Raw genomic sequence first — 17,230 nt, 5'->3', positions numbered from 1 at the left:
AATTCTAGATCATGCAACCAAAAACTTTCATATCCCGTATCTACTTCAACCTACGGGGGTGCTGGACCTCTCAGCAAACACGTTCTAAAAAGATAATCTGACTAACCAACTACTCCTACTTCCAAATTAGCAGCCAAAATGTGTTCATAACACATTCAAAACAAACAAGCCTACACATCACACAGAAATTTTTCCCATGTTAACAATTCCAGATTTCAAACCAAATATGCAACAACCAAATCAAAATTACAGTTATCAGAAAGTAACACTTCAAACAACTTATGCTCTATATGAAACCTGAATTATCTTCTCAGCAGATGAAAGTCATCAAGATTACAGTCACACAAGTAGAAAACAGTACCATGTACACCCAACACACTTTAGTTATTCACAGCTATTTTGTAAGGTGTAAAAATGAGTGAAAATATAAATTTTACCCAGTGTTGTACTACACAAGGAAACTTGATTTGAGCTAGCATTGTAGCTGTTAACAGAATGGTAGCTGGGGCCATGCAAGAAATTTTGTTTTTGTAAGAACCATACAACATTTTCACATGCTACGTATGAAACATTTTGCAGACTAAATAAAATTTATATGTTTTCATTAAATTTCAATTTCATAGATAACAGATACACCGACCCCAGAGTATAACAATGCCTTAGCAAATGGGTCAATAGATTGTTCTCCATCTTTTATTCTACCTCCAAAGTACTTCAGAATAAGACATTTTATCATGGTGGAAGAATGTTCTTTGACATCATACATTGCTCTTATTTTACCTTTGCCCTAACTCATTTTTCACTAGCCCTTGAGAGGTTTCTCTTTTTAATTTAAGCAGTGCAACAGGAAGAAGTAACAACTACCTGCAAAGACTGTAAGTCATGCAACAAAAAACACTATCTGAAAATAGAAAAGTTTGTACTAAAAGATTGCTGCATTCCAGTTGCTTTATGCTTAGTGTGATAAAACTTGGAAGGTACGTACAATCCTTTTAGCTAGACTGAGTAAACTTGAATGATGAGCTAGAGTCACATCACAACTATTCACAAGAAATGACAAATTTTGAGTTATTAGTTTGTCATCCAACATTTTATATTAACAAGCTTAAATTCTTCCACTGAACAGAATAAGGCTTCCAAGCTTTCAAATGCTATAGTTTTAATTACTGACTTTCCTGAAAACTGTTTCAGGTATGCATCTAAGCAGCCTGAAACATACCTTTGACTTCAAAAGGGGCATAGGATCCTTTTACCAGCCAACCACATAAGAGATTTTTTCAAGCAGCTCCAAAATCTTACCTTTCTGTAGACTATCATATTTGGAGAACTCTCCTCTGGGTCAGCAGCTTCCACATTACTTGGATCAGTGGGTGCTTGGGCCATGTTTGTCTCTCGCCGCTCAGACTGCAAAGACAGGAGCAAAGGTCAGCATCACCCCAGGCTGCAGGGGAGCATGGTAGTTATCAGAAAATGATACTTTCTACCACTACCTCCAAGACAAACACACAAGGATGGTACACAGGCAACCATGATCCAGACTTCACCCACTACAGGATTTTATCACACCATGTCAGACAGTTAAATGCTTTGAACTGATTTGTCTAAAGCACAGTACCCCAATGGGCAAGGGCCACCAAGCTGCATACCGCTGTGGTTTGGGTTATCCTGCACACAAACAGATTTCTCCCCCAGTTCTAATCTTTTATTATACACCCCCATTCAACAGAAGACCAATTAATAATTCACACACTTCCTTTCCTTGCTATAAAGCACAAACAGCTTAGACTTTTCTAGGGGCTTTTGAGGTACCCTCAAACAAAAAGCCAACCAGGATAAAAAGCTCGCTGTAAGACAGAGTGAAACCCCACTGGGACCGGCAGGTGCAGCAGACTGTCAGGCACACTGCTGGTTGTCACCTGTGGACACTCAGAGCCACCTCCAGCCCTTCCCAACCCTAGGGCAGCAGCCAGGATCTGGGGAGGCATAGCTGCTTGCTCAGTCAGCAGCTTCCTTCACCTCATGATAGATCCGGGATGAGGCAGCTGGACACAGGTAAACAACCATGCATAGTACTCCTTAAGCCGAACTATCTTCTAGAAGCCCAGAAGTGCTGCCTTATCTCTTCCAGATCATGCCAGGCTTGAGGCAAAAACATCAGTGGTGCAGGAAGGACACTTTACATTCTAAGTCAAATACTATATTTTAAACTTTTCTTCCACCAGCACGTTTGACAACTTACATCTTAAATTAAAAGCTGCTGTGGAGCCATTGGGTGACCTTTCCTAGCCTAAGAGGTAACATCGCCTCTTACAGACACTGGCATTAAAGGTGTTTGACAAGCGACATTTCTTTAACAATACAAGTATTGAAATTTCCCATCTCAACATATTTTATTAAAAATTGAGACCAAAACAGTCTATGCTCACACATGCATAATCTACAGTCATTGCTAGAACACAGTTTACCACTGAACTGCCTCCCTTAAGGGGAAGATACTTTCCTATTCCTTTCTCTACCCACTTTTCACATTCCCACAGGCAACGGAGTGCCCCAGCATATAATATACATACATATCACTCAATTATAATACAACCCAAAGCCATTCTAGCTGTCAGTTATCAGCTCCCAAGAACAAGTCAAGTGCCAGAATCGGACAACCTCAGACCACATCCCAGCTCTGTCCTGTCTCAGCAGTGAAAAAGCTATTGCTGTAACATGGCATCCTCCACTGGAGCCAGAAGCAGCTGAGGTACCCCTTTGAGCAAGGGATAATAGAGACCAAGGTTAAATAACCTAAATCAATCCAGATTCCTTCATGTCTTTCTTTCATAAAGTATGCATACACACAAACTGTGGGCACAAACACATTCATACATGTACATACCAATTTTGAAACTCAGTAATACAATTCTATCTCAAATTAAACAATGCACATATCTATTACCTTTCAAAAGCATGTTCAAACCAATTTAGACACTATTTATATTTAAAGGACACAAATTTATTTTCACTCTTGTTATAGTCTCATGTCTTCCTAGAAGCCCAAACACTGCACTGTTGTGCCAGGTCACGAGCTAAAAACGAAGGGGAATAAATGCTCTAAGCAAAACTAATAGATGCAAAAACAATTACACAGCACAAATGATGAAGGGTAAAGCATTTCAAAATTATAGCACTTTGAATTATTTACACTAATGTGTATTTTCACAGCACTTCTTAGTCATGATTTTAAGGCACTGAATCAGGATTTAGGTGTCATCACAACTGAATGAGTCAAAAAATAGGTACAGATTTTATGTAACTTTCTGAAGGCAATTACAAAGAATTGAAAACATAAGTAACCCAAGTTCCTGCTTCACCTGCAGTATATAAAGACCACGTTCACTACTTACATTATATCTGAGATTATATATGCACACTTTAAAAGAATACAATTGCCATTAGTTTTTAATTGAGCTATGCTCCTTTAAAGAAGAGATTAGCAATTTCTAATCAAAAAGCCCTCTGCAGCATTACTTAGCTGCAGTTCGCTCATTGCATTAGTCACTTTGAACATCCTCACTTACAAATTCTCTTGTTCTTGGTACAATGTCAGCTCACTTGATCTTTTCCAATACTTCAGGATTTTCCCCCATAGCAGGTCTTGAAAGTTTTCATGTACTCTGGTACAAGGCAAAAATATCTTGCACAATATGTAGCAGTGGCTGTCATGCTGTTCACAGTGACACTGAGGGAGCCACTGACTGCCTCTGAAGATCTGCAAAAGGTAATCAATACAAACAAACCTGTTGCTGGAAGACAAATTTGCAAAAGCACTTCCCATTGATGCCCACCATCTCCTGCTGGGTTTCAGTCAGGAGCAGGGCCACAGTAGGATGAATGTCACAGAGTACAAGGCTGGAGGCTAGGTAAGACTGAGGTGCACTCCAGAGCAAAGTGCAGGCATCGCCTCCACACAGCCCAGGCATTGGTGGTGCTAGGCTGAGCCTTAATGCAGCCCCTGGACCAGGCGTCCCCCAGGGCCCTTGAGGAACTGTGATAGCTTTGACCATCACACAAGGTTCTTCTCTTTCTTTTAGACTGCTTTTAAAAAAAAAAAAAAAAAAAACCAAACAGAAAATTGTTTCTTAGATGGTATTCTTATTCTAGAGAGTTAAAAACAATGAATAAGAAAATAAGACAAGTGACACAACATGGGCATGATCTTGGCTCTTCAAGGTGAAAGCAAAGCAATAATGGGTCCCCGTGGATCTCATTACACCTGTGCTTTCTAACATATGGGAGTTGAGTGGAGCTCAGCACCCAGTGATACAGAACTGCTTCCCTGCACTCTGCCATGCTAAAGCCTGGTTTCAAACCGATTCACAAACAGGGTGTTCTCCCTAGCCTGAAAATTGTGGCACAGACTTAACACCCAATGAACACAAACCGCTGGCTACACATCAGCAACACTTCCAATGGAGGAGCAACATCAACATAGCCCCAAGGGAGCACCCCAGCATCTATGCCTGTGGACAGACCACAAGGGTCAAGGATGGAGAGCCCAGAGCCAAGGTTCCCGTGATGCAGGCTACCTACTGCAAACACAAATGAGACTGCTCACATTCAAAGTACAAGTTTTTACCCTAATACTATGTTAAACTGCTGCATTTCAACTCTTTAATTAATATAATGATATCTGAAAGTCTACATCTGACTTGCATATTTCTCTGTTAAAAAACAAACCCCATAGCCTGACATGAAATGATAACAGGACTAATTTTTCAAGGGATCCTACTGAAATCTATTCTTTCTACACCATTTTTTCTCACTGCCAGCCCAGTCTACTCAAGATGCATGCAGAAAGTCAATCCTACATCACTACACAGGTTAAAAACAGAGCGTGTCCTCTGAACCTTGCGATGCATCAGCCAAAAGAGAATTCATCTTGGTCTTACACAGACATTTAAATTACACTGGCCTGAGAAGGGCAAAAAAATGTTTTATTGAAGTTTAAAAAAAACCCAAACAACTGATTACTCATACACAGCCTCCAGTTAAGAGCCTCACCTGAAGAGCACTGTCAACTCCTTACTTCTACAGGCAGTTTACCACATTACCAGTGGCTATCTTGTAACAGCCTGTATCCACACACCAGCAATCTAAATCCAGAAGTGTATCTTCAAAAAATAAATGGTCCCTAACTTCCAACTTTCAGGTTCAAAAGATGCTGTTTTCCCACAGCTGTTTTTCTGACAACAGCCATGCTTGCAGTAATCTAGACTCCTCAGCAGCAAAAGTGATAAAAATTGAAAACCATTTGCGCTAACTGTTCTCTCACTGTCACACACAAGGAGGAAATCAGCAGTCTTCAACTTCTCGTTTATGGATAAGATGGCCTATTAAGCCCTTAAAAAACACTCCCAAAAATATCCTAAAAAGAGAGGGTACATTTGCCTCTTGCTGATTTTTTCCTTTTTATGTTTTAATCTTTATTATAGAACAGTTCTGCTTTTTCCTGAGAAACATAAGCAGAATGGACTAGATAGGCAGCCACTGATAAAATGTACTGAAACATAGCAAGTCTTCTCTCTGTTATCTGATGAGGCTCCTCAAATTCTCTCAAAAACCTGAAGCTGCAAAGAGATATGGTTCCCGTATGTTACAAAAGGATCAGTGAACTCCTTTAAACTGGAATAAACCATTAAAAAAATGCTCCAGAAAGCAAGAAAACCTGGTGGGATTTCTCCCCACAGCTCACTTCTTTAGAGTTTTTGGTGCAGAACTTGAATAATAAAACTTCAAGAACATCAACCATTATGTTTTAGTGCATAAATACTGTCAGTATTTAATCTCTGTGTATATGTAAATTCAATGAAAACAGCTAAGCAGTAAATAGATTCCCATTGGTGTTATCAAATACCTTGATTACTGTAAGAAAAGACTATTGTAAACAAGGCTGCTGTAAGAAAACTCTTATAAGCACAAACCCCCATGTTCTTCACAGAAATTACCCCATCTAGGAGTCCTTATAGACTCTGGATTTTAAAGATAATAGAGAAAGAAAGAAGTACAAAGATAGAAGAAATTCTGCAAAACAAACTATTTCTTGAAAATATCACCTGGACTTAACAGTCCAATACAAGGTCATATTTGAACTCTTATCGTCCATTTTAATAAATAAATTGTCAACTTAATAAGCAAAATTCACAGTGGAAAACATTTCTTGCACATCTGAGATAAAATAAGAAAGTTTGTTATAATATGCAAAAAATTAATCCCAGAAAACAGAATCTACTACATGAATCCCCATGTAGATATCTATCAGCACCACTCAGCTGAAATACAATTTTAGGTGACAGTAAGTGGAAATTACCTTTATGCTATGTAATTAATGTATTTAAAGGACAGCTTATAATTGGCATGTAGTGCTAATGTCAAATCATGAGAAATTTAGAGTTTTAGCACACAATCACAGAGTAAAATATAATTTCATGTCATTAATATCTAGTTAATTTTTTTCTAATTAGTGAAATATATCTAGACTATATGACTTTCCACATGCCTGAGAAATCATATAATCACATGCCTTGTTGAGCTGGTAATAGGAAAAATCCCTACCTGGTCTGCTAGAATATTTAGATCTAATAGATCATGTTATTAAGGTGACAGGAGGGATGAGACGGGTGGTGGGGAAAAGAAAAATCAGTTATTCTGAATTCAGTTAGTCCCCATTAAGTTGATATTCCATATCCATTACAAAAGCCTCTCTAGAATTGAGATGGGAAGAAAGAAACTCATCTTCATGTTCCTCTCCTAGTTAACTATTACTTCATTAAACTAGGATTTGGGCATACCAAGCAAGGTGTGTACACTAGAGGACAACATACAGCGTATCACAGAAGTCATCCTGTTCACCAAAGCAAATACATCAACCGCAGGATCCCCAGGTCCAACCTGGACTATACTCTGCTTTTAACCGGCGTAGCTCAGTCTGAGCACTGCACCAATTCACCTCTTCTCTTCCTTCAGCAGTAAACCTGTATGAGGAACTGAAACAACATCCATCCGAATCAGGTAAAAAAGCCGGGAAGACCGGAGCTAAGATCAAAACTCCACCATCTCCTCCAGTATCCTTACTGGTGAGAAGGGGAAAGGCTGGTATTACACACAGCACTGCTGACCACCATGCTCAGCAGAACAAGGCTCTGCAAGCATGTTCCTCTCCTGAACCAGATGATGAAGACATAAGGGCTAGTGAAACAGGAGCTGGACATCCCCGTGTAGGGATGCCACACCACAGGTAGCAGTCACAGACTGCCACTCTGGATACCATGGTGCTGCTCCCCTGCAGAGAGAAGCAGCAGAGGGAGTCTGCATTCAACCAGCGAAGTACAGCTTCCAAAGCATCTAAAACCCTACTGTTTTGGACATCAAATTGTAACTGAAGTTCCTCTGAAAATACTTTCCCAGTGGAAGATCATCCCAGACCTTCTCCTCCTCACAAGTGCTGAGCACTGCACCACTATCAACAATATTCAGTCTGTTGCCCTTTTTTAAGGAACAAATTATAAACACTTCCAGCAACTGCACTTAACGTTCAAATTTTTGCCAAATTACATCCTCTTTGTTTGTGAGAAAGGAGTTTTGTTTATACTGGAAGAATTTGTGCATTCTAAAGGATCCCATTCCTCCCCTTTCTGAGGTACCAGCTCACAGGGAGTCCCATGCTGAAGTGCTGGAGCTCAACACTTCTCTAGCTCTGCAACTGGCAGGACAAAAGACAGGCACACATCCAGGCACGGAAACAGCAGAGATTTTTGCCTCACCCTGCCAGAGCAGCAAGAAAAGACCCAATTCTGGGACACCCCCTTTTTCTTCTCTTTAGGGAAACAGGTCCTGATGAAGACTGGGATTTCTGATTTCTTCTACTCTTACAGACATTTCCTAAAGGTGCAGTCCCCTTCCGTCATGTAACTAAGTGCTTCCTATGGAAAAGCTTGCCTTAAAACATCCTACATTGGATGTGGTATGCCTACATTTCCACACAGTCCTAGGACAGTGAGCAAACTCTAGACCCCCGATCACCCATACCACTAAACTGCTAGTTTGCTCCCAAGGTTCTCTCTTGTAGAGCTTCAAACCAGTATGTGGACATAGGTCTGAGAACACAGTTCTCCTCCATCACCATTTGCTCCCAAGAGTCAGTATGTATGACCTTACATTGGGTTTGGCTCCCTACTTCTTACCCATTCCTCCAGCAATCTCCCAATAGGTTCTGCAACACCATACAGCCTCTCAACATGTCCCAAGGCATGTGATATATAACCTCATATTTCTGGTGGGGTGCAGAACCACCTTGCTTTTTTTTTTTTTCAACACTGTAGTTGGAAAAAACATACATAACAATCGTTGTATCTTCAGCCCACAGAGGTACCACCTGGTGGCCAGAGGACACCTCTCTGTCCAAGGATACACACTATCGACACAGCCATCTTTTAGGCAGAGCTAGCTCTCAAACACGAGGCGATCCAAGTGACTTGGCCTCCTGCAGGCAGACGCAGTCTACAAGTTTAAACTCAGCCCATTGTGTAATCTAATGTGAGCAGCTGGTTTCCTTAGGTACTCTCCAATCACTTGCTGCCCCCAGTTATTCATGTCCTTTAATAAAACAAGTAAATATTCAGTGTGGTGGTCTAAGCAGGACATTGTTAACCAGGGGTCACCAAGGCCTTGCACCACCTCCAAAAGAGGGAATTCTCTGTGGCCTTGACCAGTTTTCTCTCCAACTGTGACAACTGTGGCAGTACTCACCCTGCACATAACTATACAACAGGCAACACCACTAAGGATAGACGGTTCCAGTTGTGCTATCCACAGGTGACCTGTCTCAATCACCTGGCAAATGATCAGACTAATTCTTGATAAACTATGGCAGTTGATTACTTTCCTCCTCTTTCTCCAGGGAGGCATACCATTCCAATTCTACATATTTCTAAATCTGCAGATATTTGTAGCTATTTTAGGTTGCTGAAAATACTGGCTGCAACTGGATGTCACATCCAGGAAAGTGAGGAGTGGAAGCCAAGATAAAGTAACTTTTCTTGGCATCTGACACTGACTAGGTCCCAAGTTCTTTCATGCCTGTTTAGAGGCATTGGGGGGTTTTTTGTTTTGGTTTTGTTTGTTTTTGTTTTTTTAATTAGAGTGCAATATATACAACCTGTTTTCTGGTCTATCAAGCCAAGGTGTGCTGGAAGCCTTGCTGACTTAAATGAAGATCTTTCCCACTTCCAGAGTTTTCAATCTATTATTTGACAGATAGGTGAACAAGGAGAACAAGACAACCAAAAGGAAAAATGGAATGGGGATGCATAGTAGTGAATATTGAGACATGAATTGCTTATCAATAAGGCAGATTTTTCCCTTTTGAAATCCATTGTTAAAATGGGCACTTGCATACCAAATTTACTTTTAATGGACCAGGATGAGGTTATACGCAGAAAGAAACTGTCTCCAATACACCCATCCTTCTTCCAAAGAATTCAGAACAAAATGCAGTATCCACCTGCAATCAATCTACCTTTCCAATAAAATAATACTGCTGTGCGTGCAAGCGCTCTTGGAAAGGCTCCGAGCCAACTCACTGTTACCAAGGTTAGCTACAAAGAATGTAACAGCAAATGTAAGCTGAATATTTAACCGAAACAAACGTCAGTGCTCTATGAATTTACAAATGCAAAGAGATAGCTATAGCCCAGCTTTGAATGTCATCTGAATTGGTGATCCCAAACTACTACAGTATTTATAAAGTTCTATCAGTCTGCAAGAAGCACTTGCAAAGGAGAGAGCTGAAGCTGTTATTTCATTGTTTTGCAAGAACGCCAACTTGCTGGCCAGAATCATTCCCTGTGGAAAACGAGTAACTGCATGGATAATACAGAAGTTGAGGGTAGACTTCTAATCCCTTCTCCAACATAAATCCTTTGAAAAATCCTCTTCCTTGGATCAGTTACGGTGTGCTAAGAGCATACTGTCTATGAAGCTGATCCATCAAATACACCATCTCTGAAAGTGACTTGTTCTTTATTCACCAGAGAAAAAACAGAATGCAACAGTAAGCTGCTTCTGGGGGAAGGACTGCACTTTCTATTTTACACTGTATCCAATTAGTTGAAAACAACTGAAGAAGATTGATGGAAGGAGAAAATTGAATGCAAAGAAGCAGCACAAACTAAAGGATGCTGTAATGTAGGCTGACAAGAAAATCAAAATATTAAAATAAAAAATATATAGGTCCCAGTACCTGTTGGATTCCAAATTCAGAATTGGTACACCTAAACTACCTGTTCCAAACAGTAGCTTGCTGAAATGAAGTTCCCTTCAAGTCCAATGCAAGATTGATATAACAACCAATCCACCCCTGCATTGATCAATGACTGCACTGTCATTTAAAACACTTCAGAGTGCTGAGAGTTCTTGCTGGTTGTTCATTCTCAAGAGGAAAGAAAATTCCAAGTACCCTACAATCAAATAAAATGGGAAATTTGCTACCCACAAGAACAGGTGCTTTTGAACATGTGGCACTGTGCAACACCCCTGATGCAAATGAACACAATTGGTTGCATCCCATGTTCTTCAAAGACATGATGCAATGTACCATGATTTCACTGCCGTGCTGTTCATCACAACAACACACAGCCTTTTCAGATGCAAATTACGTTCAAATCACTTCAGTGATTGCAATATAAAAAGTATCTAAGTCACTCCTGAATCAGGTAGCTTAAGTTCACAAACCCACACAGTTCAGCAGAGTCAACAAATCCCACCGCAGTGGTTCATCTACCCTGAACTCTACAAAGCCATAACTGGACTACTACAAATACCAATATATGCTAGGTACCTTATAAATACTAATATACTTTAATACTGCTGCTGTTACACTATATTGCTATAAAGACAGTTCCTTTAATTGAGCTAATACATGTCTACGCCAGACTGCTGTTACACTAGCAAAGACATAATCTGAAACTAATTGCTCATCCATGACAGAGGCAAATATTATTTTCTTTTACAAAATGATAAACTAAATCACAATGAAATTAAGTGACTTCCCACATTCACATAATGGATGACAGAGCAATAAATTGAACATACAAGCCCTGACTTTCAAACCATTAGTTATCATTTGCTCAACACACATCCCCATAGCATAGTAGGTCTGTAGTAATCAATCTGAAAAGCTTTTAACTACCTTGCGAACCTTTCACCACTGATGCCAGGTTCTATACAGTGAAAAAGACAAAATATCATCCCTTTCCACTGTGATGATGTTTGTAACATGTACTTGAAGATTGCTGGCAAAAATACAGCACCAATTCCTCTTCACTGCTTTAACTATCTCATGGTCCCCACCACCCACATGTAGTAGTGCAGTACCTGTGCCTTACACTGCTACTGAGTCCAGGAACAGACAGCTGTTTCCAGCATGACAATGCAGAGCTCTTGGGATGTCAAAACCTTCTTGCTCACTGAAATTTTAACCTACCTCTCTTTCTTTCTCTCTCCACCATTCTTTGCCACCAGCTACAGAGACGTTAAAAAAATAGTATGAGATCTGATGTAACACAAGTGGGTAGCAGCAGTCTCTCTTGACTCCACAATCTTTCTAGAGCTTGACAACCAATGAGGAAAATATAAATTAGCTCTTCTTTCTTGCTCCTCCTCACAGATAGAGCACAACAGCAGAAATTAGCTCATTCCCCAGTCACCACAATATGCTATTACTCCAGCTGGAAACAGTAAGTGAAAACATAGAAGAGTCATTTCATGGTAAAATTTATATAGATTAAGAAAGCACTGCAGATTCTCTAACGTTAATATCATCCTTTAAAAACTTTAAAAGTCACTATATCACTGAAGGAAAATTGTAATCAAAGAGTTTTGAACTCTCCCCGATACATCTACTACTACCTTTTCAACGGTATAAAGATACACCAGATTTTTCGAAGTACTTCAGACTGTGTGCACTCTAGCCACCTCTAAACCGCCATAAATCCACCACCACCACATGAGCAGCATTTTCCACAGTCACTAAACAGAAAGTTAAGAAATGAGGAGTGGAGGCAGAAATTTGCGGGGGGAGGAAAAAAAAAAAAGTTAAGAGATGTCGGAACATAGTAATTTAGCTCCAAACATTAAGACAGATGTTCAACTATATGCAAGTGCTCAGAGAAGCAAACAGGAAATTTTGTAGCCTGAGGAAGTCAAACGTGTAACTCCACAGGAGCCAGGTGACTGACTCATCCAGATGCTGCTAAAAACCCAAGGTGGTACCCATCACCACCCGCAGGCACCTTAAGTGTTTCTGAAACGTGCTTGGCCAGCACAGCTCTGGTCAGCTTTCCACTCATATGTGGACAGAGCCGCAAGCGTTCAGGGTTAAAAGTACTACTACACCTTCAATATAACACAGGGCCATGATATCTTCCTTCTATCTTGTTTTATACTTCAGATGGCAGAGCGCTGTCTTGTGCCACATTGGTGACAGCAGTTCAAAGACCGACATGAAGAAACACCCTTCTAAATCATGAACATTCTTATTGTACCCAGGTTTTCTTTGCAATTATAATATTGTGGTATGAATTAACATAGATAATAATGCAGTTGAGAAGAAGCTGAGAGGAGTCCCATAAGGAACCAGGAGCATTTCGGTTCTGGCAACTAGATGCAATATTTGTATCCTGAAACAGTCCGAAGCTGCTCAGTGGACCTGTTTGTTCATACAATCACCCTTCTAGAGAGCCCAGATCGCTTGCAGAAATGCGACTGAAGCTCCAGGTGATGAGCACACACAACACAACTGATCATAAGGGCAAAACTGCACTCTTGTAACGCTGGACATGGAAAAAGCAGCTTGCCCTCGTTCTGCTGCCACTTTTACAGCTGCAGGGTTTGATTTAGATATCAAGAGTATCTCTGACCAGAGCCTCCACGTTAGTTATCCCTTATTTTTGCAGAGCTGGAGACTCATATTGTTATTGAGGACAGTAAAAAAGATAATCACCCCACAACATCCTAGGATGCCTGAGCCACAGCACTGCGAGATTCAGAAGTTTCACCACAGACTAGCATAGCATCCTAACATACCATGTTAAGATGACACACTGCAGCTATTTTGTCTTCCTTCTACTCCACACACAGCAGCTTCTCTTTCCGTGCCATCTGCTAGTTTGCTGCAGTCTGCTGGGACAGGACTGCCCTCTCCTTTTGTCCCCTTCTTGGCTGCTCAAAGGGAGGACAACAGATCCTAGCATTGCCTGTCCATACACTCAGCTTTCCTCCAGCTGCCTCAGAAACATGAACCAAAACACAGTTACTCCCATGAATGAACAGTGCTCTGCTCTCCTCTGTCGTATCAGTGTGCTCCACCAGAATTACAGGCTAGGTACTGCAACACCTTGTAAGTGGTTAGCAAGGAGGCAATTGCTGCTTTAAGAGGACATGCTTTTTCCTCTTATCCTCACGTGTTATTGATTAAAAAGGTATCTGCACTACCTGCTTCACAGGAACGATCAGAGAGAAATTAAGGCAAGCGGTGTTGATAATGACTATACGCAGCTCGTTATCATGCCCTTTCTTAGAAGGGCAGGGTAGTAAGAAGAAACCAGAAAAATCAGTCAGGTAGGTGAACAGCAATCTTCAAACATCTATTACTACAAATGTCAGTATGAGATATGTAGCAAATAAGTATTTCTCTTTCTGACCACTACTACAATTCAAAACAGGAAAAATAAAGGCTATCTAAACTCCACCACACTTGTAACCAGTTAGGAAAGAAACTGGAATGTTTGACATTAATTATTCTATTAGTCAGGTCGTTAGAAAAAGGAACAGCTCATCTGAAAATGAAGTCAATACTGGCTGAGTCTAAACAGTTTCTTCAGCATTTAACACACACATCCAAGCAATGAACACTATTATTCTGTGCTTGTAACCATATGCCCCCAAGTCAATAACTGCTCTTCAACATCTGACCTCTTTTTTAAAGCAGATTTACAAGAAAATATAGTGAAACTGCTCCCAGTCAGCTGGTGAGAAAGTATTACAGCTCATAACCACACAGCAAAAAAAATCGCTAGTTCTTGCAATATGCAAGATGAGCACAAATCTGGCATTGGGGGGGGGGGGGGGGGGGGGCGAAGGGAAAGAAAGAAATGGATGATAGCAAGTGTACACAGCCTTCCACTTAAAAACAAAGCCGAATCAGCCTTGAAGAATATTTACGATGATAACAAATGCCTTAAATCCCCAAAGCTTTGAACTACAGTTAATCTCTTTCATTATGTTCTTCAGCAAGCAATTACAAATAACACTATACATTTACAAAGTGCTTTTCCCACTCACAGCTCTGAAAGCACTTCCCCCAGAAACACACAAACACAAATCAAACGTAGCTTTCTTTGAGGTGGGAAGCCAGCAATATACAGTTTAACACACCAACACAAAGGTGAATTTTACAGCATGGCTTTATTTATCAAAGACACATTTTCCTGTTTTCCGAGCCCTACACACCGGTAAGTCAGCAAATAAAAATCAATCAAAAGCAATCACACATATCTTTAATTTCAGGGAAGAGCTGGGAAGTGTCATGCTGCTCTTGTAGCACACAGGCTACCCCTGGATGCCGTTCTGGCAAGCCCCTCGCCGGCTGAAGCAAGCCCCAACTTACCTAGGCTGTCCCAGCCGGGGCTGCGCCCGGCAGCCAGCGCAGTGCCGGGGCAGGCAGGGCGGCAGGAGCAGAGCCACAGGCGCAGCCAGCTCCTCGGAGCAGCGGCTCTGACTGCTGCTGCGTCTGCACCGTACGAGCAGCAGCATGCCGTTCTCTAAACAAAAATCTGCATCTTCCTCGGAAAAAAACCACTGGAAGCTCCTTGCTGGCCCCACAACCTATTCCTCTATTTATGCTGTCGCAGCTAGTGACTAAGGAGATGCTTTTAGTGTCACAGGAGATTAAGGCTCTGGGAGGAGAGTGCCTGACAGCTTTACTCTCGCACACGGTCCGTCTTCGAGCTAACGCACTTTGTTGGGGGATGAAAGTGTACTATTGCCACACACTACCCAACTGAAACTGCTCCCAAGTTTTCCCACGAGACACCAGCTCCCCCCTCAAGCCGTACCCCAGCGCTCGCTCCCCCCGTCCTGCTCCGAGGCCTTCCCCCAAAAAGCTCTGCGGCTCCCGGGCACCACCACTCACCCCGCGCCCCCGCCGAGCCCCGGCTCCCCAGGCACAGCCCTTATCCCTGCTGGGACACCGCGTCCCCCGAAGCCCAGCCGAGCCCCGGGGGAACGGCAGCCCCGCACCGCTGCGCGAAGCCAGGCGCCCCCCGCGCCCGGGCCGTGACCCGCCGCCGGGCCCCTGCCGCGGGAAGGCGGACGGCGGCCGGGGCGGGCTGGGGGGACACATGGTCGGAGGGGGGGCACAACCTCCCCCGCCCGCCCGGCGGCGCGGGCCGGTGTATGCAGACGCAGGCACCGGTAACACGCACCGCCGTGCACCTGCCCGCAACTACCAACTCGGAGTAAACCGCCCCCTCGGGGCCGCCCGCGCAGCCCCTCCCGCCGGGCCGGGGCTCCGCTCTCCGCGGCGGGACCGGGACGGCCAGGACAGAGGCGAGCAGCTCCCGCTCCGCCAAACAAACGCGGATAAAGAGGGAAATAGCGGCGCCGAGCGCAGCCCCTGCCCCAGCCCTGCGCGCAGCCCACTCCCATTACCTTAGCAACCGCGCGCCGCCGTCCCCTGCCGCCCCCCGCCTCGCCTCTCCTCAGGGACGGGGAGGGGCCCGCGCCATGGCGTGAGCCTGCGGGCGGGGCCGGCGGGGCCGGGGCTCTCCGCCGCGCCTCTTCCGAAAGCCTCTCGCTCCCCTCAGCGCCCCGCAGGCTGCGGGGGGACGGCGGCGCAGGCGGCGAGGGCGACGCTGCCGCCAGAGCGCCGCGGACACACCGCGCCCCTCGCCCCCGCCTCGGCCGGCCCCCGCCGCCGCCGGCCGACCCTCCGCCGAGCCCGCGCCGGGCGGGGGCGGTGGCCCGGGCGGGGCCGCGGGAGCGGTGACGGCTCCGGCCCCGCCGCAGCAGCGCCCGCTGTGGGCAGCCCGGGCACACCTCCCCCGCCCGGCACCGGCACCGGCGGAGGCCGCTGCCCCCGGTTTTGAGCCAGTCGCCCTTTGCCGGCGGCGCAGAGAAACTTCGGCTCCTGCCACCCCGGCTGCTGCTGGGCGGCGTGGCGCGGCTCAGAGCCAGGACAGGCCTTGTGAAAACGTCAGGCAAAATTCCTCCATCTGTAACCGTGAAAGCCTTGTCTCTGGGTCATGCCCCTCGGACACCCAGGATTTCCCAGCTGAAGGCTGGGGTCACAAGGAGCCCAGGACTCGGCACACGAGTACCGTCCATGACAGACACCACGGCTCCCACAGAACTGCTTACAGATCCCGCTCTTTGAAGCAAACCTGCCACATGGGCAAAAGCCATTGCTGCTGGCTAGGGTGGAGCTCCCATACGCTAGTTAGGTGTGCAAAGTAGCTTAGATACTCTCCACCCGTTACTCTACTGGACGGGATAAGATTTTTATTCCTTTCTTTTCCCCCCGGAAGGCAAGCCAAGCCCACTGTGCCCAAAGCTGACCCTCAAATCCGAGAGCTGCACTGGGCAGCACTAGGCCAGGCCCTGGACAGCAGGTGTCCACACCCACCTCCGCGCCAAAATTTTCTGCCTTTCCAAGGTTTGGTTTCCACACGTCAGAGTTGTTATTGCAGCTGAAACTCTTCACGGCAAGGCTGCCAACTCCACAGAAGAAAGGCTGCTTTACCAACCTGTATACCATGCCTTAAAGGCCCTTGTGTGGTGTCCCTGTTCCATGTCACCCAAACCAGGCTTGTGTTTGATAAGCCTGCTGATGGACACTGAAAGCTGTCTTCTGCAGGCATGTCTTGTTATGTTAGGGTTGTGGTGTGCATAGCACATTGACTTTCTGCTGATGTCTGGTACACAAAACTGCTGTGATAATTCAAACAATAAATCCTGAAGAAAAAATTATTTCTGGTGCAACTCTGCATCGCTTCTATTTGTACCGCACCTATATCTCCATCTTTACCGTTCTTGGCTTACTCCTTCTTCAGTCTTGCAAATGCTAGGTTCCACCCTGCACAGTTTGCCCATGCTTACCTCTACAAGGTCCTTCATCTTCACAGGCTAT

At 44.0% G+C, this 17,230-nt stretch overlaps 1 protein-coding gene across 2 annotated transcripts in view; it reads right to left on the bottom strand.

The window, feature by feature from the left end:
• RGS6 (regulator of G protein signaling 6) overlaps positions 1-16,064 on the bottom strand; it is a 284,190-nt gene extending 268,126 nt beyond the window's left edge. The window contains exons 1-2 of one of the 2 annotated variants that reach the window (XM_056347234.1): positions 15,754-16,064; positions 1,300-1,404 (exon numbers count right to left, since the gene is read on the bottom strand). In XM_056347234.1, the coding sequence (XP_056203209.1) occupies positions 1,300-1,383 (84 nt within the window). In that variant the 5' untranslated portion in view covers positions 1,384-1,404; positions 15,754-16,064. The remainder of the gene's footprint in view (positions 1-1,299; positions 1,405-15,753) is intronic. The other variant, XM_056347233.1, reaches the window with a different exon arrangement.
• Between the last annotated feature and the right edge of the window lie 1,166 nt (positions 16,065-17,230).

Source organism: Falco biarmicus, chromosome 7, assembly GCF_023638135.1.
Source record: "Falco biarmicus isolate bFalBia1 chromosome 7, bFalBia1.pri, whole genome shotgun sequence".
Classification (NCBI taxonomy): Eukaryota; Metazoa; Chordata; class Aves; order Falconiformes; family Falconidae; genus Falco; species Falco biarmicus.
This window is presented reverse-complemented; position numbering and strand designations above follow the sequence as displayed.